This window comes from Rhamphochromis longiceps, linkage group LG9, assembly GCF_057381845.1.
Source record: "Rhamphochromis longiceps isolate RC_006_pf linkage group LG9, R_longiceps_female_GT1.1, whole genome shotgun sequence".
Taxonomy (NCBI): Eukaryota; Metazoa; Chordata; class Actinopteri; order Cichliformes; family Cichlidae; genus Rhamphochromis; species Rhamphochromis longiceps.
This window is the reverse complement of record NC_140565.1, coordinates 11,734,791-11,758,577: the sequence shown is the minus strand read 5'-3', so window position 1 is coordinate 11,758,577 and position 23,787 is coordinate 11,734,791. Positions and strand designations below refer to the sequence as shown.

At 41.5% G+C, this 23,787-nt stretch overlaps 3 protein-coding genes across 5 annotated transcripts in view; all 3 read right to left on the bottom strand.

Annotated features, from left to right (window-relative positions):
* Window positions 1-1,773, bottom strand: part of LOC146661791 (uncharacterized) — a 62,752-nt gene extending 60,979 nt beyond the window's left edge. Inside the window, exon 1 of the mRNA XM_085418262.1 lies at window positions 459-1,773. The gene's annotated coding sequence lies outside the window, so the exon portion shown is untranslated. The remainder of the gene's footprint in view (window positions 1-458) is intronic.
* LOC146661782 (uncharacterized) overlaps window positions 1-23,787 on the bottom strand; it is a 517,204-nt gene that overhangs the window by 277,366 nt on the left and 216,051 nt on the right. The gene's annotated exons all lie outside the window — the stretch shown is intronic.
* anks6 (ankyrin repeat and sterile alpha motif domain containing 6) lies at window positions 12,977-22,019 on the bottom strand. 3 transcript variants are annotated; one of them, XM_085418258.1, is made up of 18 exons: window positions 21,382-22,019; window positions 20,328-20,546; window positions 20,035-20,236; window positions 19,711-19,861; window positions 18,057-18,101; window positions 17,755-17,959; window positions 17,375-17,481; window positions 16,694-16,845; window positions 16,368-16,605; window positions 16,185-16,234; window positions 15,910-16,104; window positions 15,648-15,810; window positions 15,331-15,557; window positions 15,019-15,211; window positions 14,813-14,880; window positions 14,581-14,697; window positions 14,228-14,324; window positions 12,977-14,133 (listed from the first exon to the last, which is right to left on the bottom strand). In XM_085418258.1, exons 1-18 carry the CDS (start codon window positions 21,708-21,710, stop codon window positions 14,084-14,086), a joined length of 2,808 nt encoding a protein of 935 aa, XP_085274384.1. In that variant the 5' UTR covers window positions 21,711-22,019; the 3' UTR covers window positions 12,977-14,083. The 3 variants fall into 3 exon arrangements, with proteins under 3 accessions (XP_085274384.1, XP_085274383.1, XP_085274385.1); XM_085418257.1 differs by having other exon boundaries at window positions 16,185-16,237; window positions 21,382-22,018; XM_085418259.1 differs by having other exon boundaries at window positions 16,185-16,237; window positions 21,340-21,524.

Sequence of the window (23,787 nt, the reverse complement as noted above, 5' to 3'; positions counted from 1 at the left end):
TACGTGAGGCTGGAGAAAGTACCCTGACCCACGCTGGAAGGGAGAGTGCATTCAAATATATACACACTCGCAGTTATATGTCACTGAAAAGTCCTCAGTTTGGAATAAATACGCAGGAAATTCCAGCATCCCTAAAAGTAAATACAACAATCCACTTAAAACAGCCTAAAGTGCTTTAAAGAAAAAAATATTAGGGAAATTGCAAAATAGGTTTAATATTTTTATTATTACTCGATAGTGATATAAAAAAATAGCAAACATCTAATTGAATAAAACAAATTAACCAATAATAAAATACAAAAAAAGTAAAATAAATAAGTAGAGCACGCCGGTGCAACTTGGATAGCCTGTATGCAAAACTGCAGAAGACATGCTGAATGCTTAAAATCAGAAGAAAATTAAATAAAGAAACTGGAAATTTAAAATGACAAAAAAGCGCCACAAATGCGAGCACTGACCTGAGATATGTGCGGCTTTCTGTTAATTCCAGTATAGTGTTGGCTGTGGAGTCACATTCACTTTAAGTGCTGAAAAGAGATGCGTCTCCCAGGGTGCACCGACTCCCAGCGATAAATCCAGGGGAAATCAAATAAATCTGAGTGGTCCTGTATGAGCTCCGAGCTGATGTTTTCATCAGCTTTGCACTGCTCGGGGCAGATGTTGGCTGATGCTTTATACCCAATTGAGTCGCCTTCACTTCCTCGCGTTTCAGGTGGCGGATTCCTCTGAATGACATGTCGAGCTCTTCGCACGCAACTCTCTGCCTCACAAACACGGCGCGAGCGCACACACACTAGGCTTATGTTGCATTCAGGCCCTGTCTGAATTTGGCAAACAACTTGTTTTGTTTATGTATTTTAACATGGCGGTTTTTTTCGTAATTGAGTAAATAATTATGGATGAATAATAGCTGAATATTATTCATTTTTTAGTTATACATGCGGGCTACTTTCAAGACTTGAAAGGAGCATGAAAAGTTACGTGTCGATAGGATTTTTTTCTGTATTCTGCAGAGCAGAGCTTCTGTTCGGTTTCATAAAATCACTAGAGATAAAAGCTAATGTCTACATTGTGGTGGTGCTATATTTGTTTAAATGTATGTGGTTTTTAGCACAGTTATTCGAAACTCGTGATATATTAGCAAATTTACGAAGAGTACTCAAATGCACCATTAGCCCAACCCGACCTGAGAGTAGTAGAGAGGGGAGGGGTCGCACGCGAAGGGCAGAGGAGGCACAAATCTGCCCCTTAAAACCGAGGCTGATGGTGGGTCAGGGCGCTCGCAGATCGGAGGGATTTAGCTAACTAAGGGCTAAAGGAGACGTACACATTTTGCAAAGAAACCCCAAAATATCAAAGTGTAATGTGCGCTGGACTGGACTAAGCCTTTTCTTACTAAATTAGCGGATGCAGCTTCCAGAAACGGGCTCTGCGGGACCGGTTTGGCCGCTGCGTCAAGTTTTGTACAGACCGACAGACGCCATGCTTACGCCGGAAATTAGGCGAATGCGTTGTCAAAATAAAAGTAACGACTGATCCGCTGGATTTCGCTTGTACAATCTCTGGAATTAAAGCCGAAACTAGTGAGAGGATTTTAAGCAAGATCGTTGATTCATATTCAGTCTGTTTTAATTAATGGAAAATTTCGAGTAAATGTGGTCTTTGTTTTAAACCGGAAACGCTTAAATCTGGACAACCTATCGGATTTATGATCCGCGTTTATATGTCAATTGGATATAATTATTGTTTATTTTTAAGTTAAAAAGAAATACATACGAAAGCAAGGCTTGCAGTGAAAGGTGGTTTCCAGGTTTTATTTTTGCTTGAACGAATCGTCCTTAAAAATAAAGAAAATCAGATTTTTCATTTGAGCTATATTATTTGTGGGCTATAAAACTATCACTACCCGCACAATGCTTACAAAACGAGGCAGCAAAGCAGAGTTTGCAAGGATTTGTTGCTGCAGAATCCCCCTCTCGGTCATATTTTGCATTACTGACGATGTCCTGTCAAATATCGCAATGAACATGTTTTAAACGTACTTGATGAATGTAGTAATGTATTCACTGATTAATCGTTGTTTGTGAAACTGTACCCTAATAAGTATACTGCCTCAATCTACTGTCACTGAAACGCATCACACTCACTAAACACACACACGTAGGTGGTCTACTCTGCCGCACCCTAGTGTACAAAGCATGCACAGCAAACTGAAAAGCACAGTAGCTCACTGTGTATTAGTGTGTAGTAAACCATGCAAGCCAAATTCCACCACAACACAGTTCTTTTAAGAAAGATGACATAGTGCAAGGGAAAAACCTTCAGCTGTGATGTGCCACATACCCCAGACATTATGTGAAGTCACTTTCCTCCAGTGTTGATGGGACAGCTCCCATTGGAAAACTCAATTTAGCAATAAGAAGAGAGAAAAAAGAAAAGGGACACGTGGCATTTAAACAGAAATATATTAACTGCATTATAAACATACCAAGATACTCTGGAGCCACATAGACAAGATGTGATGATGTGGTGTGGCCCAACCTACCAGGGTTTATGTCACCCAATAGGATTACTTCTGAAAGGCTTTGAGTAATGTTTGTCTAACTAAAGCTTTAATCTGAGCTAATGAAGCCGTCTGACAGCGTACAGCAGCCCAGTGAGCGTTTTGGCAACAGGATGAGAGCAGAGTAAATCACTGTTTAATCACCACTGGTCCTCGGTAATGTCACAACTAATGTATGCAGTGTGTAAAACAGCAACCAAGGACAGTGGTGGCCTCGGGCTTGAGGGCTGACATGACAAGATACATTTGTCAGTCGTTTTCCTAGTCTCCAGATTGCTGTGGAATATATGAGATGGGTAACAAAAGTTAAAAAGAAAAACAATCCTTGTATCCTACAGTGAAGGAGACACAGTTACCCTTTTTTCTTATCCTATAATGAACCATAAAGGGCAAAGACATGAGGGCTCACTGAATGGTTTGATCACTATGAAAATGATGTTTCTCAACCCAGATGAACACCTGTAGGAGACTGTGGACTCCCTGCCCTCTTCAACACCATCATCAAAACACCCACTTAAGGAATATCTGATAGGAAACTGCTCCCCCATCCTTCTGGTGGAGTTCAAGACACTTGGAGACTCAATGCTAAGCTGCATTTAAGCTATTCAGGTGACAACTGGTTGCCAAACGGCGTATTGACACACTTTGTTGCTATGTCTTTGTCTGCTATAATTCAAAGTACACATAGAGTCAGACTGCACGACAGACAGAGCAAATGCTTGTTTAGCGTGCTGTTGCATGAAAGTGTCCATCAGGGGAGGCGTTTTATTTGTTGTGACAGTTGTAGTTGGGGATCTAAAGAGATCTTAAGGTGCTGTAAACATTGTCGGTGGCTACCATTAAAGCTACAGGGAGCTTTGATATCAATGCAAATCCGCTGGCACCACTATCCAAGCTGCCTTCCAGATTAGCCCAGGCTTAGAGCTCTGGCAGCGCTGCTGGGGCAGACCTTTGCACGCAACTGTTTACTGTGTGCGTGGGTGCACGCCTCTGCGAGCAAGCTATTGTGTGCATACATTAAGAAGTGCATGTGTATGTGGCTAAATAGTTTTCAGAATGACTGGCAAGCCAAATAGGACTTACTAAAAGCCATCTGCCAGGTGCAATAGTGTGGCTTTCATTGATTAAGATGTCTCTGTTGACATCAGTGTGGGATTTCAGGAGACATGGGGAGCTGTGACACGACAAGTCTGATTCTAATGGACATGTATAATTGATGGGAAGGTCGATATCGGAAAGTACCAAACATACACTCATTTCTCCTCGCTGTCACTGTCATTTAGACAAGGCTCGTTGTCCATTATGTGCTACATGAGTGCTCATTGTTAGGAATAACAAAAAGCACAACTTAAAAAAACACACATTTTATCCAGCAGATTGATCGGCACACCGGATAGCGTGCACATTAGGATTTTATTTGTTGTGCAATGTTTCAAGCACAAAGCTTCATCCCGGACATCATTTTACCCAATCCCTATAAAAAGTGATGTCAACAGAGGTGCTGACTCCACTTGCAGTGGAGCCTTGAACCACAGAGTACTAGCAGAGTTCATGGCCTGACAAGTGCAGCTGAAAAGCACAATTGTATTGTCAGGATTTGTGGAGTCTGAGTATAAGCCATGACAACCAAAAGACCAGCTCAAGAGGTTGAGAAGTTAGGACCTGTGGGAAATACTGCCCAGGCACAAAAGTGAGCATGCACGCGCACAAGAACAATAGCGAGGTTTCATCTACTCATTTTCTTTTTTTTTCTAGATGTGCAGAAAAGCTGCAAGAATCACACACTGACCCTGAAGTGTTTAATACCACATTTGAACAGACTCGTGTTTATTTGGAGACAATGAACAGATCACCTTTGAACTTATAAAACCATGGATCACAAATCTGGGACAAAATCTGACAATAAAATGCAAAAGACACAGATTGAAAAAGACGATGACGCAGAAAAAAACACTCTGACAACGTACAACCACAAAACTTATACAACAACAACAACAACCTTTATTTATAGAGCACATTAAAAGCCTAGGCATACCAAAGTGCTTTACAAAAAAACAATAAAATAATACAGTTAAGAGCATTAATATCAAATATAATAAGAACAGCAGACAATGTTCACAGTAGAAAGCCACTAATAAAATGGACTGCAGCACATAGATTATAGCAGACCCAGTGCCGCATGATAGAGAACACCAAAAATGAAGGAATAGTAAAAAGTTAATGCAATAGGTCGCAGTTAACAGTCAGCATTTAACGGGTAGAAAAGGCAAGTTCAAAAAGATAAGTTTTAAGGCGTGCTTTAAAAGAAAAAATAGAATCAGACTCCCGAATGCCAATCGGGAGGCTGTTCCATAACTCAGGTGCAGCAAAGGCAAACGATCGATTGCCTCTAGATTTCAACCGAGATCTGGGCTGAACTAACAATAACTGCGAGGATGACCTTAAAGCCCTGGCAGGGACATAAGGGTTTAAAAGTTCCTTAAGATAGGTTGGTGCAGTATTATTGATAATTTTAAAAGTAAGCAGCAAAATTTTAAATTGAATACGGTATTTGATAGGCAGCCAATGCAGCTCAGCAAGAACCGGAGTAATATGGTCAAACTTCTTGGTTTTAGTTAGAATACGTGCCGCAGCATTCTGAACTGTCTGTAATCTATGTAGAAGGGTAACATGGAGACCAGAATAGAGTGAGTTACAGTAATCTAGTCTTGACGTTACAAAAGCATGAATGAGCTTTTCTAAGTCATTATACGGGATATAGTGTCTGGCCCTGGAGATGAGACGAAGCTGATAAAAACTAGATCTGACAACAGCAGACACCTGTTTATCAAGTTTAAAGGAGCTGTCAAACAAGACACCCAGATTCCTGACAGTATCAGAGAAAGAACTAGTAAGAAAGCCAAAGGCATCTTGAAGTTTGGCGCGAAGGGCATTACTGCCAAAAATCATGATTTCAGTCTTTTTTTCATTGAGAATAAGAGTATCCACTGAAAATATGTGAGGGGTTGGTATCAAGCCCTGGTGACCATTTGAAGATGTTCCAAACACATGCTTTTGTGTACTAAAATCAATATTGCATTCATTTCCTTATCAAATTCCAGCTCACAGTAACATACATTATGGTGCAGCTCAGCATCAGGACAGACATCATGCTGCTGGTTACACACACAACAACAAAATAAAAAATCAGCCTGTGAATACATCTTCAAACTCATGCGTTGCTGTCACGTTTCTGTCTCTCCCTGTATTGAGATCTGTGTCAATTGGTTTGAGAGGGAAAACTGTGTATTGGAACTGATGGGGATAATCTTTTGTTGATGTTTGGATTTGTTTGGGTTTTTTTCCAGAGGTCATTTTATAGCCAAAGCAAGGGTTAGATGGAGGTTGACTCCTTTTTCTGCTCCCATCAATCCCTCTGTAATCTGCTCCATCCCACAGCTGCGGTTCTGCTTCTATCTGAGTGAAGTGCACGAAAAAAAAAAGGGCACGGAGAGGCCGACAGAGAGGGCCGTGGTGTTGTGTAACACCCAAGATGCTGGGAAACCCTGCAAGCAAATGAGTCACTTTTGCAGTGATAAATGTTGACAGTGGAGCACAAATGTGAACTCAAGCAGCAACTGTTTACTTGCACATCGTTTGCACAACAATACACAAGGCTATGATATTTATGGACGCTGGTTTTTGGATGTACTGCAGTTTTTCTAAACAAACTGACAGGTGGGCAAGTGAGCTAATTAAAAAACAGAGACTGTTAAGTAGAGAAAGCTCCAGAAGCTTTAAACCTGCAATCATTGCAATATATAACACAACAGAGGAATCAAAAGATGCACATGAGGACACACACACACACACAGTAAAGATGCATTGCCTTAGGTGATGCGCTTCTGAAAACCGCACTGGCTTGTACAGCCAGAGGCCGATGGCCACAAAGTAAATTTCATGGTAAAGGAACAAAGCTTTTTGGGAAGACATCCAAACGCTGGGAAAATTCTATTATGCCTGTCATATTAAGCAAACTGTGTCACCACTGACTGAGGCTAGGTCACTTGCAATACCAAATCTCTCTCACTAACAGATGCACACACACACACACACACACACACACACACACACACACACACACACACACACACACACACACACACACACACACACACACACACACACACACAGAACCATCATAAGATCATAAGTCATTAAGTTTAGGACTTTAGCTTTAAAAAAATATGTATGTCCTTTATGGGTTATGGGATGGGAAAGAGGTGGAAGGATTTTTAAGTCTTAGTTTATCATTTGAGTCGCCTTTTTCTAAAACTCTGAGAAACGGTTGGGGCAGCTTTGAGACGTTTCTTAAGATGTTTTTGAGATGATCCTTGGTAATCAATCGAAAGCAAGTTACTTGTCAAGATTTTGCAACACATTTTTTGACTCTGTCTTTGTTTGTCCTCGGCATCTCTGTTTAAGGGGAATACACAAAAGAGTACAGTTATGTGAAAAAAAAGTGTCCACAGCATTTTGTGCAATGCTGTGGAAAAAATAAGTACACCCTAACTGCTTTCACAGGAATTCGAATGGTTAGTAGCAAACAGGTGCTGCTAGTGTGAGAACCACTATAAAAGCAGAAGTTTTGGCAGTATTCAGCTGTATGCTAACACGATGCCATAATCTTTCCAAGTGTGGACATACATGCCAATTTGCCAAAAGGTCAGATCATGCAATGCTCAGAAAAATTGCAAACAACCGCAAAAGGCCTCTGTTAGTGTGTTAAATGTTACAGTTACAGCACTATTAGAAAAAAACTGAACTAGTATGGCATGTTAGCAAGTGTTAACAGCAGAAAGCCTTAGATGCAACTTTGCATCTAAACAAACTACAAAGACTTCTAGAACACAAACCTTTGTACAGGTGAGACCAAAGTGAAGATGATTGGCCACATTTGAAGAAAACCGAGCACGAAATATTAGCACAAACATCTCACACCAACTATCAAGCCCAGTGGTGGAGGCGTGCTGATTTTGGCTTGTTTTGCAGTCGCAGGATGTGGGTACTTTGCATGTGAGGGGTCAACCATGAATTCTTTTGTATACCAAAATATTCTAGAGTCAAATCTGAGACTGTCTGTTGACAGCTAAAGCTTGGCCCAACTTGCATTTTGCACCAGACAATGATCCCAAGCACAGCACTGAATCTAACCCAGAATGCTTAAAAAAGAAACAAATGAAGGTTTTACAATGAGCCAGTCAAAGTCCCTACCTCAAAATGGCTGAAATGCTGTGATGGGAGCTTACAAATCCTGCAAACCTAAATTAACTGAAGCATATTGTAACAAATAGTGGGCCAAAATTCCTCCACAATAATGTGAGATACTGATAAAGTCATACAGAAAACAATTACGTCATGTTATTGCTGCTAAAGGTGGTTCTTCAAACTACTTCAAACTACAAGAGTCAATAAAGCCTTTATTTGTCACATGTAAGTTGCCCTGCAGCGAAGACAGCAGGGGAGACAGGTTGGAGACGGTAGCATTATGGAAAAACACTGAAATGTACAAAACAATAGGCAAGTCGAGGAGGGGAAAAAAGAGACCTCTACTCATGCTGGGCTCCTATGGGAGGACAGCATGAGAACAGAAAACAAAACAAAAAAACAAAAGGGCAGGATTTAGTTTTCCAAAGTATAGCACAGTGCTGTGAAAACTTTCTTTTTCACATGAGGCCTTCTAAAGCAAAGCGCAGGGAACAGAAATCAGAAAACTGCCACTTAACTGAAACCGATCTCGACTGAGGATCTTCTTTTAAATCTAGGATTTAAAACAGACACTATGCTAAAACCTGGCTAAGATAGCCAGAATAGTAAGATATAAAGATTTAAAACTCAGTTTCTAATTTATTTTCTATCAAATAATAAAAGGTTTCTGTTGTGTTAATCATTTAAGCAACATTATTAGATCTATGTCTGTCGTTTATCACTACTGCATGACTACTATATTGACAGCTACAAACAATATTATTAAATGTTATTCAATCCAATTGAAACCTTATGTGAGTGAAAACAATTGGGAGGAAATTGAATGAGTCACTCCATTTGCTGCCCGCATGCCACAGCGATGTTAATATATTCCAAATGTACTTCTCTCCCCACCAGTTTCTTACAGCTCACACATGACTGCGCACTCAATCTGCCACAGTCCTGGAGAGGACTGCTTTCCTCTACTGAGTGATGCTTTTCATTAAACTCTGCAGGAACCTTGTCGCCTGCCTGTCGGGCCAGTCTATATCCAGGTCATCAATAATGATTTCCACAATGCCAGTGCGTTGCTATTTGGTCATGTTTGAGGATCGTCTGTGTTGCTGAACCTCAGGGAATGTGGTTTGAAATGCTCGTCGTTTTAACACATCTTTCCACTGATCATTCTCACATGCTCACAGCAGTTTCATATCACAAAAATATCTGGCTTTGCATCTTATTACGTTTGATTGTTGAAGCAATGGCGACAGAGACCAGTTTTTGTCAGTATGAACATGGGGTAGTTATAGTTGCATACCCATAACCACACAATTGTTATAACAATTTGGTAACATTTATCTACTGCATGCAATCAGACTTCCAGATTTAAAGTTTCACTCTTGTGCATCATTCCAGCTTTTAGTTTTAAACACCAAGCTTTTAATTTTAATACCAAATATGATTCAACATTGCATTCAGACAGATGCCAGCTTATGCATGTAAATATGAAGTGCTCGTCTTAAATGAAAGTTAGCCATGGAGTTCCACAGGGCTCTATGCTGGTACCACTATTTTTTGCATTATATATCCTAAGGGAATTAGGCAACATTATTAGAAAATAATGCATAGATTTTCATTGCATTGATGACTATACCTAGTTGAAGCCAGATGACACAAAAAATAGTTAAACTATTGGCATTTCTTGAAGACATAAAGACCTGGATGACCTGTAATTTCCTGCTTCTAAATTCAAGTAAAACTGAGGTTAATGGACTCAGCCCTAAAAATCTTGAAACCATGGATTTTGAACCAGATACTTACTGAGATGGCACTCCAATCTTGGAGGTTCTTTTGCCCAAGATATATCTTTCAATGTGCACATTAAACGAATATGTATGACTGCTTTCTTTCATCTGGGCAGTACTGCTGAGATTAGAAACATCCTTTCTCAGAGTGATGCTAAAAGCTAGTTCATGCATTATTACTTCTATCCCAAAAGTTGATTCTGTTCATCTGAACGTAACGTTTTCAGTGGGGGAAACGTTCTGTCACTGATCCAAGTGACTTCTTCAGTCTCAGCTGACTGCATGTTTCCCCAACCTTACAAACAATACACTTGCATAATGACTGAAACTAGCTCGACTGATGAACAATGGGCCGTGAGGTCAATTTAGGGCCTCTGAGCAACAAGAATCCTCCAGGAGGCACAGAGCCAGATGCTCAATGAATGGGTGAAACAAACAAATTTCACCATTGATGTGCTAAAATCAAAAGAGGAGATTCTAGATGAGAATACTCTTCAAAAGGTGTTTGAATTCACTGAGAAGGCTCAACGAGGACAGCATGAAAATTCTAAGACCAGGCAAAAAAAGAACTTTGACCTACTTGTTTTGCATTGGAAACATCAGCAAAATATGTACAGTGTCCTCAGTGGCCAGAAGAGGAACGGATTCCACACAAGTGGGACAAGTGGGTGAAAAATCTGTCTGACAGACAACTTACCCAAACAGTGAAAAACATCCTTGCAAAAGGGTTGAAATTTGCTGTGATGCCGAGACATATCCCGCTAGTGGAACTCATCATAGCACAACATTGCAGATGTGGAAGCAGAGCATCTGCGGAGAAAGCTTTAGCCTGTCTCAGCATTGCAAAGGATATGAAAAGTGGCAGGTTACCATTCTTAGACTGAGATTTCCAGCAGTAATGGGGGACAGTGATCAGTTGATGTGTACCGTAAACCAACGCATACAGATCCGATGTCTCTCATCATCCACTGGAGCACAAACAGGGTGTCATCAGGATGCTACAAGACAGATTGAACACCATCCCTACAGATACAGCAGCCAGGGAAGCAGAGGAACATCACATCAAGAAGGCGCTGAGTAAATGTGATTATCTCACCTGAACATTTGTCAAAACTGGGAAGGCACTTAAAGAAAGCTCCAGCCGATCCAGAAGAGAAGGACAACTGCTGCCTAAAAGAAAAACTGTAGTGATCCCGTATGTGTCAGGAGTTTCGGAACAGTTGCATTTTTGACGCAGTGTATTTTTTAAACCCCAAAATACACTGCGTCAAAAATTGGTCCACCCCAAGGATTGGGTCCCCCAACATGTGCCAGGAGGATTGCCATGATTTATACATCAGGGCAACCAAACAACCAGATGGCACAACACAGACAAGATACCTCGTCAGGCCAGGACTCTGCAGTCTATTTAAACCTACAGGCCAGTGGGCACTCTTCAGTGATGAGCATGTACACATCCTGGACAGGGAGGAACGCTGGTTTGAGTGGGGAGTCAAGGAGGCCATTTATGTGAAAAGAGGAAGACCATCTCTGAATCGAGGAGGGGGCCTAAGGGTCCATCTTTCATCATCCTACAATGCTGTGATTGCAGCCACTCCCTGATTCTCTGTGAATGGTAATTGATCAGTGGTCATCAATCAGTTGTTCTTGATAAATGGTTATTACAACTTCCATATTAATGATCAAGAAACTGACCTCACATCCCTGTTCGTCAGTGGTGCTAGTTTCAGTCACTGTGCAAATGTACTGTTTATAAGGTTGGCGAAACCTGTAGTCAGCTGAGACCGAAGAAGTCACTTGGATGAGTCACATTTTTCCCATTAAAAACACTACGTCCAGATGAACAGAATCAAGCTCACCTGGGTGTTTGAGCATGCCTGAAGACATACAAAGAAAGAGCATATTCTCCCATATTAACTTCTTTCTTTGGCTCCCTCATAAATACAGAATTTAATTTACATTTTTTCTCCTCACAGACAATGTTTTGAATAATTGGGCCCCATCGTTTTTTAAAGGCCTCATTGTTATTAACCTAATAGAGCACAGCGCCCTTAGGCTGGAGGATGACTTGTAGTATTTAAAAGTAATTCAGGAGACAGACTTCCTTTCTACTTTTAAGATGACTTAAATCTTTCCTTTTTTGATAATGCTAATAGTTAGGGCTTGACCAGGTTTCCCGAAGCACCTTTACTTGCTTTAATTAAATTGCTTTTAACCTTTAATACTGCTATAGGCTCAAGCTGCTGGGGAACCTCATGTGATACACTGACCATTTCTTCTCTATTTGCCTTCACTGAACCGTCTCTGGTGACAGCATGGGAAGCGAGGTGCCTTTTTATTAACTTTAGTTATATTCTCGGTAGTTTTCCCCAAGTTGCATTTAAATCATTTCCTTTACTAGTATAAAGTTTCAGTACTCTTATTAAGTTGGATCAGTTTGGTGAATTACTTTGTTTTGTTAAGCTGTGTTTTTAAAAAAATCCTTTTAGCAGACTTGTGTTCAGATGACGTCATCTATGTGCCCACTTATTTCTTACAATAGCATATTTTCTTCTGTAATTTTTATATTTTTGTCATTTTGGATACAATGTGCCTGTGAAAAAGAAGTTATTATTTACATTAGTACTTTTATAGATTTAAATCAATCCTGAAAGTTTCATTTTTTGACTCAGGTACCGACTTGGCTTCTTGGCCACTTTTTATGACCATTGATCGGATTAAATTTTACTTTAATGCATCTCATTTAAAAAGCAGAAGACACGATCACACACCTAAATCAGTGCAGAACAACATTACATGCTATTATACCGAGTATAATTTATTGCATCAACTGCACATCGCTGCCATCTTGTGGATGGGAGACTGTTTTTACATCATTTGTTTTCATATGAAGTTCTTAAACAAGCAAAGTTAGACCTTAAACCTGGTTTCCAGCTATAAAACCAAGGCCCCGCTGAATGCACTTTGTATTCTGTGTTTACTTCATTTTGTTGCATTTAATTATGGACACCCAGTTGCATTCAGTTTGTTTAGTGATTCATCCTCTAATTTATGTTTAATTTATGACTAAACAGGATATTGCATCAGCGTCATTTCACATTAACTGACCAATCCCGAACAGTACCACAGGCCATCATTTGGATTAAGACTTGGAACAAGAATACCTGATATTTAGGAATGATATAGCAGTTCGTCTGTCTCTCCGTGTTTCACGGCGGGGCCAGAGGGATGAACGGAGTGAGCTGAGTGGAAACTGTTGCTCAACTGTTGCTTCTTTTAAACTAAATTTATACTCCTCATAAAATGTTCCCAAAATGTTTTTGCCAAAGTTTTCTCATCACAAATCCAATAAAGTATTAAACAGAAAAGAAAAAAAAAAGAACATGTTGTTACATCATCGTAATGTTTTATTTACTCATGACAGCACAGTCTTTAATAAGGTCATCTGTGTACATTAGTGGTTTAAAAATTCAACACATAAACTGGTATAAAGCAGTCCCGGGGACTGGCTGACTAAAAATAGTTCACTTTCCCTTCTCCATCGGCTCTCCTCATCGGTGCACCTTCTCAGTTGTAGCACAGCCTATAAATCTCAGTCACAGTCTTACTAGCTAACAGCTAGTTCTTTCCTCTCGACTTCACCTGCCGCTTTTACAATACATCTGCTGCATTTCTCACATTCGTCGAGATAAAATAAATATCTCTCATGGCTCGCGCTCACTCTGCTGTGTGTAACATTCTTGTCTTTCACTATCCCGACTCCCTGCGTTACCCAGCTGCTGTTAGCTGCTGCATTATTCAAAGTATATTTTGCAGCTAAGGTGGCAGTGGGGTTCCTGTTTTTCACGGTATACAATGTATGAAAATTGACAGTGATCACACTGTTTACTCATCCACACTACTGAAAGAAGCAGCACGACAGAGGATCTTCTTTCTTACTGAACTATCTGCCAGACTCGTCAGCTTCAGCCACACACACAAGCTATTATTTATTTTATCTATTTATTTCTAAAGAAGATTAGTTTTACTTATAACTTCTTTAGCATTTAAAAATATTTTTTACTTTCAATAAAGCCTTTGGTCAACCAAAGAAATAAAAAAAAATCTCTTTTATTACCTTTAAGGTTCCTTGTACCTGACTTTAACATCTGCGTAACACACTTTCCTGACACTGTCACTGTACCATGAAAGCCTCATACCGTGGTAACATCATGTGCTTGTTCAAAGCAGCAGGGCACTAAACCCATACACTGAACCCCTGCTTTATAATCCATGACAGAGACACTTTGGTCCAGGAGGGTCCGACACAGGCAGTTTATTACAACCTGATTGGTCTTTTTGACGCATGGTCCTCTTGCACTGAGATCTCTACTGGTCAAGAACACGCCAAGTCTCCATGTCGTTCGCATCTTGGCAGGGTGTCAGCAGCACTTTACTCTTACTCTAAGTACCTTTGGTTTTCTTCCACGTGTGCATCAAGTCGATGGGGTTACCTTTTGCTAGAGGAACGAACCTGGTGTCTCATCCAGCTTGTTGGAGCTAAAGAATGACAGCAGGTAGACAGATAAACAGATCAAGATGCTGTCTTTATGAAGTCTTTCAACAGGCCCCCAAACTTGTTTTCACTACTTACAGCGTGATTGTCCTGGTTGCCTGGGGTTACTGGCACTACTACCAAAAGAAGACTGGAAGTTATGGATGGTCTCTTGAAGAATCTGCCTCTCTCTACCCTGATGACAGACAACAGTGATCATTATGCATTAGGAACAGATTACAGAAAGATGCTGTAAATGTTCTTTAAAAGCAGCCATATCTGGCATGAATCCACTGTAACACTATATATGTTACATTCCCTCTATATGTCTCTTGTGGCTCAGGCAGTTTATTATTAAGACATAATGTTAGGATATACATTAGAAAGATACAGCACAAAATAGATTGCTGGAAGCAACTTTGAAATGCATAACCACGCTAAACCGAACATACCTTTCCAGCATTGAGCTCTGATATGGCAGCCAAGATCTGTTGTCTGGGTCCGTCTGTTTTGATGCCCAGCTCCTTCAGGTCTCCATCGGTTAAAGTCAGGAATGCTTCCATATCCACCTAAAAGACAAGAAAAGAAAAGAAAAGAAAAGAAAAGAAAAGAAAAGAGATGCATTTTTGGGCTTTAAGAGTGAAAATGTATGGTTAGAAGGCTAAGAAAGAAAAGACGGAGTACCTCTTGTTCCTCAAATATAGGCTGGTATTTCTCAAGGGACAGTTTCTTCAAAATACTGGACAGCTCATCTGAAAAAGTAAAAAAAACTATAAGGGAAACTGATACCACTCATACTTATTTCACATCAAAGCACATGGTGTACATAAAAGAACACAATCCATGCATGATGATGATTTGGGTTAATGCTGAATAAAATGCGCCGACACCTTCATCTGTGATGGTTCCGCTGCTGGATCCTCCGCTGCTCTTGGAGCGTGGATGAGAAGAGGCTGAGGACAGAGAGTCTCCTGGCACGGGGGGAATCTTGGGTGTTGGGGAAGGAGACGGTGTGAGAGTGGGCGATGTGCTCTTGGAAGTCGAGGAATTCCCAGACTGAGGTCTCTTTTTCAACTCCATTTTCTACAAAGGAGGACAGTGAGGGTGGACGGTGGTATTTGTTCAGCTCTGGCTGTTTTTACACAGCTTTACAAGACATTAAGAGTTACTGTCAAAGAAAACCTGTGAAAGAAAGTTGAGACCTTTCTGGAATGGATGTCTGAGGCAACAAGGCTGGGATGGGTGTGAATGTCAGGAAGGCTGATGTCAGGCAGGGGCAAACCAGGTGCTGAAACTGGTGGTGGTAGTGGGGCTTGACTCGGCGTCTGGTTGTGCTGTTTTTCCGGAGGTTGGCTCTTTACCTCTATAAGGCCGGCTGCTCTTTTCCGTTGGGCTGCTATCTGGGAGAGCACGCTGTCTGCACTGCCCCCTGGCGTAAGGAGAAAGCAAGATTGCGATGTGTTTTGCAGCCCCTGTGTCATGCAATCACTTTTTGCTTTTAATGTTTTTACTTGCGAACCTGAACGGTTGTGGGAGTCCCGGTTGAGTCCCGCCACTCCATTTGAGCCTCCAGAGGAGTGGGGGGAGTGATAGTGACCAGAGTTGGAAGGAGAGGATGAAGATGGTCCCTTGGGGATACTGGGAAACTTAATGGACCTGCTGACCACACGGCTGATGGATGTCTGTCCAATAAAGGAGAGAGAAGGAGCAGCATAAGGACAAATTTCGTCTTCTCTGACCTGAACTAAAACCCTCTCTGTCTAACACCCAAAAGGACTCACAATATCTGAGTTTCCACTGCTGTTCAGCTTCCTCTGTGGTGGCATGGGCAGGCGGGGCACTTCGCTCTTGCCCTCCCTGAGGACGCGTGAGCGGTCCGAGTTCCACGGCTCAAAGTTGGAGGGTGGCAAGAAGGGAGGAATCACTGCTTTCAGCTTGTCATTTGGCAGCCGAGTCAAGGGGGCCCCGCTTCTCAACTAAATTAGACAGACACATATTAAGAGTCACAAACACGTCTTAAAACTAAAAGAACCCTAATCCAGGATAGTGCTCCTACCATCGTGGTTATTAGAAAGTCGTCTTTCTCTGAGGATGCTCTGCAGTGACCTGCTGAAAGGAGAATACATCACATTTATACATTACTTTGCTCACATAAAGATGGACATATGCTCAGCTACATTTACCCTAAACATCTCATGGACATGTGATGTCATTCATGGTTTTAAGGAAAAAGACTCACCACCATCTTTGGTCTTCACTGCCCAGGCGGTGCTCATGTCATTCCCTGCTACAGCAGGAGTAGGTGCCACCGCCCCGTTGGAAACAGCAGCGGGCTTCCTGTTCGCCTTCATCGTGGCATCCAGTGAACTCTCGGCATCGTCTGGAAATGGAGCCAGGCGATTGGCTGAAAGGCCATGCCTGAGAGTGTGAGTTAACTTGAGCCGACGGAAGCGGTTCGACATCCTACTCCACCAGGACTGGAAGAGGGTGGACACAAAGGAGCGTTATAACCAAAACTATTATGATATCCTTGATAGAAAGCAACTTTGCAAATTACATTTTTACCTTAAGGCCTCCTTTGTCATCGGGCGGCACGGGGACATTGTTGAGGGACTGTCGACTCTTGGAGCGCGTCATTAAAGTTCTGGCGCGGTGTTTCGACTTATCTTTGTCTACCTGCATGCACACGGATGCTAACAGACGCACCAGCTCAGTGTCTGACAGAAAACACAGGGAAACAATTATGAGTATATGCAGTTAATAACTTGCAAAACGCGAGGGATTTAAGTCGACCTGTTTCATGATCGTTATCATAGATTATTCTACTGATTATTTTCTCTATTAATAGATGAATTGTTTGATTAGACAAACTGATAAACACCCATCACATTCAAACAGCTCGTTTCACACAGCTAATACTTCAAAAAACAACCTCCTCACTTACTGCTAAAACCAAAGTCCAGGGATGAGCTTTTCTAAAAGCAAATATAACTGAAAAAAGATTCAGTTCTTTTTATTCCAATTCACGCTTCTAAATTTTGATTGGTTGATATTATGAAATCACTACGTGTGTCCTGTATCCTCATCTTAAGTACACTACTTTATTTAAAAGGTTTAAATAAGGGATTTCACAAATGGTGGATGCCTTTTGGTTGGTTGGTTTTTTTAGCTGATTATGAATGAATTATAGTCTTTAGCTGAGGTTTTCCCAGTGTTATTAGACGGAGCAATGACAGGAAGAACTACCTGGATCATTGAGCAGCATAACCAAATCAAACGCTGTGTATCCATTCTTAGCTCGGAGGTTGACATCAGCACCTTGATTCAACAAGTACTTGACAATGTCTTTATTGCTGAATGGAGGGCGGAGGAGAAAACAAAAGACAGTGTAAGAAATGATACTTGCTCTGTGTATGACTTTGGAAGTCAGACATCCTGATATTAAATATGGTATTGACTTTTTGTCACTCTGTAGTAGAAACCTGTTCTAATTTACATTCAAAATCAGCAGGACAGCAACAACAGTGTTTAACACCTGAGCCAAACTTCTTAACCTCAAATTGATCTAAATCATTCTAATAAAAAAGCAATTTTCTGGTTGAAACAAACCAGCAGCTTCTCCTCACCCGTGGTAGGTGGCCTGCATTAAAGCGGTCCACCCATGGACACCATCTTGTTTATCTATGTCGGCATTCTTCTCCACCATCAGCTGAACCACCTCTAACTGGCCGCTTACTGCTGCCATCATGAGAGGCGTTGCTCCCTCCTGATTGGACAAATTCACCTGAGCAGGATCCTCCTCCAGGATTTCTTTGACCAGCTGTGAATTTCCTGAGAAGAAAACATATTTACAGATGTGTAGAGGCATGTAAAGTCATTCGTTTCCCAAAAACTTTTCCTCCAGGTTTATCTGTTCGATTCAGCGTACCTAATTTCAGAGCGCTGAGCACATCTGGCCTTCTTCTCTCATCATCTGCGAAGAAACAAGTGAGAATGAGAAGAGGAAAGAGATCTGGAAAAAACACAGCCCACATAGCTCAGCAAAAATCAGGCAGCGTGGGGGGCGGGGCTGGGGTGATAAGTACACAACTGTTACATGCTACAGAGTTCAACACACACATAAATCACATCAACTATAATTTATGTGCGAGACTGCTTAGAAAAAAAAGAAAAAAGGCAGAAAAGTAGAGCGGTGAAAGACGCATTCACTAGCAAGAACTAAAGCTCCAAATGTGATTTACCAGAATGTACTGCTAATGAAGATGACACGTTAATGAGAAGCAAAGAGCTAAGCCAGAGGCTGACGCTGTGGTTTGGGGAAGGCAGTGGCTTCGAATCCTGATAAATCCCTCTCAGTTCCCACAAACAGTTGCATAGGGCAGGTGGGCATTTGCAGCAGTAAACCAGCGATGTCTGAAAGGTGGGCCCACTCCTGAACTTCAGATAAGAGTAATAAGAACCTCACCAGAACTTGTACATCGTTAGAAACTAAAACTTGTAGGTTTCGCTAACAAATCTGCCTGATTTGTCTTTTCACACTTTTCCTTGTTTGCATGCTGCAATTAAAACCTTTGAAATATACACTGCGTGTGGCTACGTTGGTCATTTGAGCTAAAAACCTGAACTACCTGTGAGAAGAGCCATGAAACAAAGAGGCTGAGCTCCTCTGGCGCCTCTCACGTTAATGTTAACTGAAGTGCATTTGCATCCTGCAGGGGGTCGGGAGTGGGGGATGGATTCTCTTGTCGACATGGTGCTACCAAAATAAAATTCAAAAGCTTTCAAAGCACCACACACTCTCAGAAAACACTAAAAAGTTGAGTATTTACTTTATTTTGTCTTTTTGCAAACACTTTTTGCACTATTACGTCACTCTGCTATTCTCTGATAATAACATAAAACATAAAAACATTCAACTGACTCCTTCATTATACTATACAGTGAAGTGTATTAACACAAGGCCTACTGTGGAAACCACTGTTGCCTTTATATGTTCTTTTTATGTTCTATATGGATTGAAGATACATGTGAAGTTGAAGTTCTATACTGATGTTATCCATGTTATTTGTGTCTGCTTTGGCTGATTTAATTTTAGTATTAATAATAATAATAAACCCCAACAATCAGATGACCCACTATGAAAACCACTTGGCAACGGTGGAGAGGAAAAAACTCCCTTCTAACAGGAAGAAACCTTCAACAGAACCAGGAGGGGCAGTCATGCTGCGCCCGCTAAGGGGTGAGGGAAGGAAGACAGGACAGCCAGTATTTGTTCTTTTTAGGAAACATGTAACAATGTGTGTGCAGGCTCGGCCGCTCAGCTCCTTCAGTTTGCTTCAAAAGTTTTTCAGACTGGAAGATGTAAGTAAGTAAATTTTTATTTATATAACACCTTTCAAGATAAAATCACAAAGTGCTTCAAGCTAAAACATAAGAACAAAAATCAACCAAAAGCAAGTTTAAAAAGATGAGTTTTTAACTGTTCTTTTACAAGGGCGTGTATAATATGCGATGGCACTACTGTACTTTATCATCAGGCCAAGACAGCAAAGTCTGAATGAGTAACTGAGGGAAGGCCGTACCTGTCTGTGGTCTGACAGTAGTGATGGAGTCCAAATAAGCCTTGATGTCTCTCTGTTTCAGCTGCATGGCCAGTTCAAAGGCTGTCTTGGACAGAACGTTGATTCGGTCTGGGTCAGCTCCACGTTCCACCAGCTGCTGAGCCACAGCCACCTTTGCAAAACACACACACACAGCTTTAATCATCAGGTCCTACAGAAAATTAGCCCAGGTCCATTTTAAACAATTTATAAAAACCCATTAATAAATGCCACCAACATACCCACAATGTGCTAAATATATATATCTTTTTTTATCCATCCAACCGTCAATGTTTTAAACCCTACCTTCCCACTTAGAGTGGACAGCATCAGCGGTCCCCATCCAGTGGTCTTCTGAGAGAAGTTTACATCAGAGCCCCACTCCAGCAGCAGGCACACAACGGCCTCATGACCGTGCTGAGACGCCACCATCAACGCTGTGATGTCCATGAATTCTCTGCCACCTCCTCCTCCCAGACAGCCTTCACCGGGTCCAAAACTGGCTCCGCTGTGAAAAAAAAACACAAAACACAAAACAGTGGAGGATGTTAGTTAGATATCACACTGGGCTACAAATTTACTTGAAAAAGAGAAAAAACCTGCAGCTGTTGTTATTGTTGCCATTGGAGACCGCCTCTGCGGCAACAGCCAGGTGATCAAAGTCATCCACGTACGCACCGCTCTCCAGAAGCAGCTTGACTACATGAGTGTGTCCCCCGCGAGCCGCCATGGTCAGGACGCTTGCTCCAAGCCTGTTGCGCCCATTAATCTCTGCCCCGTTCTCCAAAAGAATGTGGGCGACAGTCAAGTGGCCAAACCTGGGAGGAGAAATAGGACAGAGGAAGAACTTTGCATGTAGAAGTTGTTCTAGGTGAATTAGGATGCTCTTTTTAAGCCAGCTATCACAGGCTCCAAAAGAGATGCCAGTGCACTTTAAGCAAGGACTGTGTAGAAAACTACAGGTATGTTCAAAATTAGAAAAAGAAAATGGATAAAAGTGAACAGTAATTTGCTACAAAGCACTTGAATTTTCTCTATAAATAAGGTTGAAGGCTCATTGAAATCTCTAGATAACAATGGTATTACTTTATAATACGGCCTGCACATAAGGGCATAAATTAAGGTTTTGTTTCTTTTAAGATCAATTTAGCTAGGCTTGGCTCCATCATTATAAATTCTCACTGGCCTGCAAATTTTGATGATATCTTTGTTTCCTGTAAAAACCTGACTTGTTACCCCGTTATTATAATGTGCCTTCTTGTAATTAACTGTTGGTAAAATATAATTACATTTGAATTTCAAGTAAAATAATTTAAATACAATTTAACTACAGTGGAATTTGTCGCTGGCTGTATTATAAAGTGTTACCCACGAAACTCCACTAAGTTCCGCAAATGTTAAACCCCCGATCGGCCTGTGATATTAAAGGAAACAAGACTAAACACAATCTGCTCCCTCTCATGTCACTAAAATGTGTGTTTTTATGCGACGAATTGGGGAGGGGCATCGGAAGATTCCTTCCCTTTAATATTAATTACTTTATGATTAACAACACACGGTGGCAAATAAAAAAGGCACATTTTTAGAAGGAGTATGGTGCCACCCTCTTACATGAGCTACATGAGTTACATGAGCTCCAGCAAGCTGCCCCACCTCGCAGCCTGCATCAGTGGGGTCCAGCCGTAGTTGTTGCGACTGTCCACTGAGGCCCCCTTTCTCAGCAAGAACCGGACCAGGTTCTCGTGTCCGCTGGCCGAGGCGAACTGCAGGCCGGTGTTTCCCTCTTCGTCGGTGCAGTCCACAGGTATCAGAGACAACATGTCCGCAGCGTCACACTCCGAACCCGCTTCTGACCGCAGCCTGCTCTGCCGCCCGGACTCCTTCGGGGCTCCGGGCTCCAGGATGCTCCGGGCCGTTTCATAGTCCCCCTCATCGCAGGCACGTAGAAGTAGCCGCGAATTCACGGGGACCCCGAAATTCATGTCTTTATTCGCCGCGCTGTTTCGTCTCCATTCAGTTTCCAGTTGTTTTATCGACGCTAACCGTGAAAAAGTTCTCCTCTGTCACTTGGCGGCGGCCTGTGTTTGGAAATCATGATGCACAGCAAAATGAAGTTCAGATTTGTTGTTAATGTTCTTCCTTTCAAACAATACGCCAAGGAGCTCCTCTCCAGTCTCTACATTTAGTCTAATGTTCTTCACAAAACAACTTTGTGGCCATCAGCCGGCGATGCCCGGTTCCGTTACTTGTTTAGGAATCTGACCACGGTGAAGTTAGTGGCTACACGGCGCAACTTCTGCTTTTCAAAACAAAAGCATACTCAGGTACGATCAGCTTTTAAGGTACTTTGGTCAAACCCACTTATAGCTCGGCTGCGTAGTATATTTCATTACATTGTGTTTGTATATCCTCACTCCACATTCGTATATGACTAGTGTCCGATACATTATTAGCCAAGATAATATTTTAAAATATACAGTGTCACAAACCTTAATATATACTTTGTGACACAAAGCAAATGACACATCTTATAATTTAAAAATGTAAATATCAAAAGGGTAGTGTTCCACAGAATAGTATTGATATTGATATTATTCACTCGGCTATCACCATATTTCTGAACTTTTTGTTCGCCTCAACATGATTGTATTATTCTGAAACGTTTTTTACCGGAAGTGTTCTCTGGTTTTTATGTCTCTGTTTGCTGTTGTTGTCCGAGGTTTCTGCGTTACATACTTAGAGGTTATTTAGTTGTTGTAGATATACAGAGGTTAACAGTGCTAAAAACACGAGGTTTCTGGTTTATTTTTAATGTTGTCATGATTGTTATTGTTATTTATGTCCTGCCAACGCGCAGCTGATCAGATGTGCGAAAAACGTGTTTCCACTGCCCTCCAGTGGTGGAAAAATGCAACAATTCACTTTATTCCTTTTTTTTTTTAAACCACAGACACCAAATAGCAGTATCTACAGTGAGCATTATTATTTGCACAATATACACAAATATAGTTTTAATGTAAACTTTGAAATAAGGTTTACTTTAAATAAATAAATATATTTGAAAAAATATTTTTAAAAATCTGGGAGATTTTTTTTTCTCTCAGTAGAAAAAACAAGCAGTATGTTATGTCTGTGAAGGTTCTCAGTCATCCAGGTCATCGTAGTCAAAGGAGCTTGCAAAGAAAAGCGTCTGGACTTCTTTAAGTTGCTTGAAGACGTTTCACCTCTCATCCGAGAAGCTTCTTCAGTTCTAAGGTCAAATGGTGGAGAGTCCCAGATTTAAACCTAGTGGGAGTGACCCCCCACAGAGGGACAAAAGGACCCCCTGATGATCCTCTAATCGCCTGAGCCAAGGTGGGAAACTGGGTGTGGGTCCCAATCAGCCAGAGTTTCAGGTGTGTTCATTGTGAAACCTGGCCCCACCTTATCATGCGAATTCCTGAGGTCAGATGGCCCAGGATGTGAGTGGGCGTTAAGGCGTCTGGGAAGGGATCTCAAAACTGGATTATAGATGGCAGAGAGTTGGTGTCGTAAACCACCGCCTCTGTTCAAAGATGGTCGCTCACAGTGGACATAGATCTCTGTCCAAAATGTGAACATTGGCATCCTCGAAAGAGTGTCCTTTATCCTTAAGATGCAGATGGACTTCTAAGTCAGCAAAGAGGCACAGAAAAGAAGACCAGACACCAGCGAGGGAGGATAAGAAGGACAGACGCAACAACATTGTCATCCCCTATGTAGCCGGTGTATCAGAGAAACTCAGGAGAGTTTTCTCCAAGCATGACATCCCAGTGTATTTCAGACCCAGCAACACGCTCAGACAGAAACTGGTTCACCCGAAAGACAAAACGCCAAAACACAAACTTAACAATGTGGTGTATGCGGTACAGTGCAGCGAGGAATGCTCAGACCTCTACATCGGCGAGACCAAACAGCCACTTCACAAGCGCATGGCACAACACAGAGGAGCCACCTCCACAGGACAAGACTCAGCAGTCCATCTGCATCTTAAGGATAAAGGACACTCTTTCGAGGATGCCAATGTTCACATTTTGGACA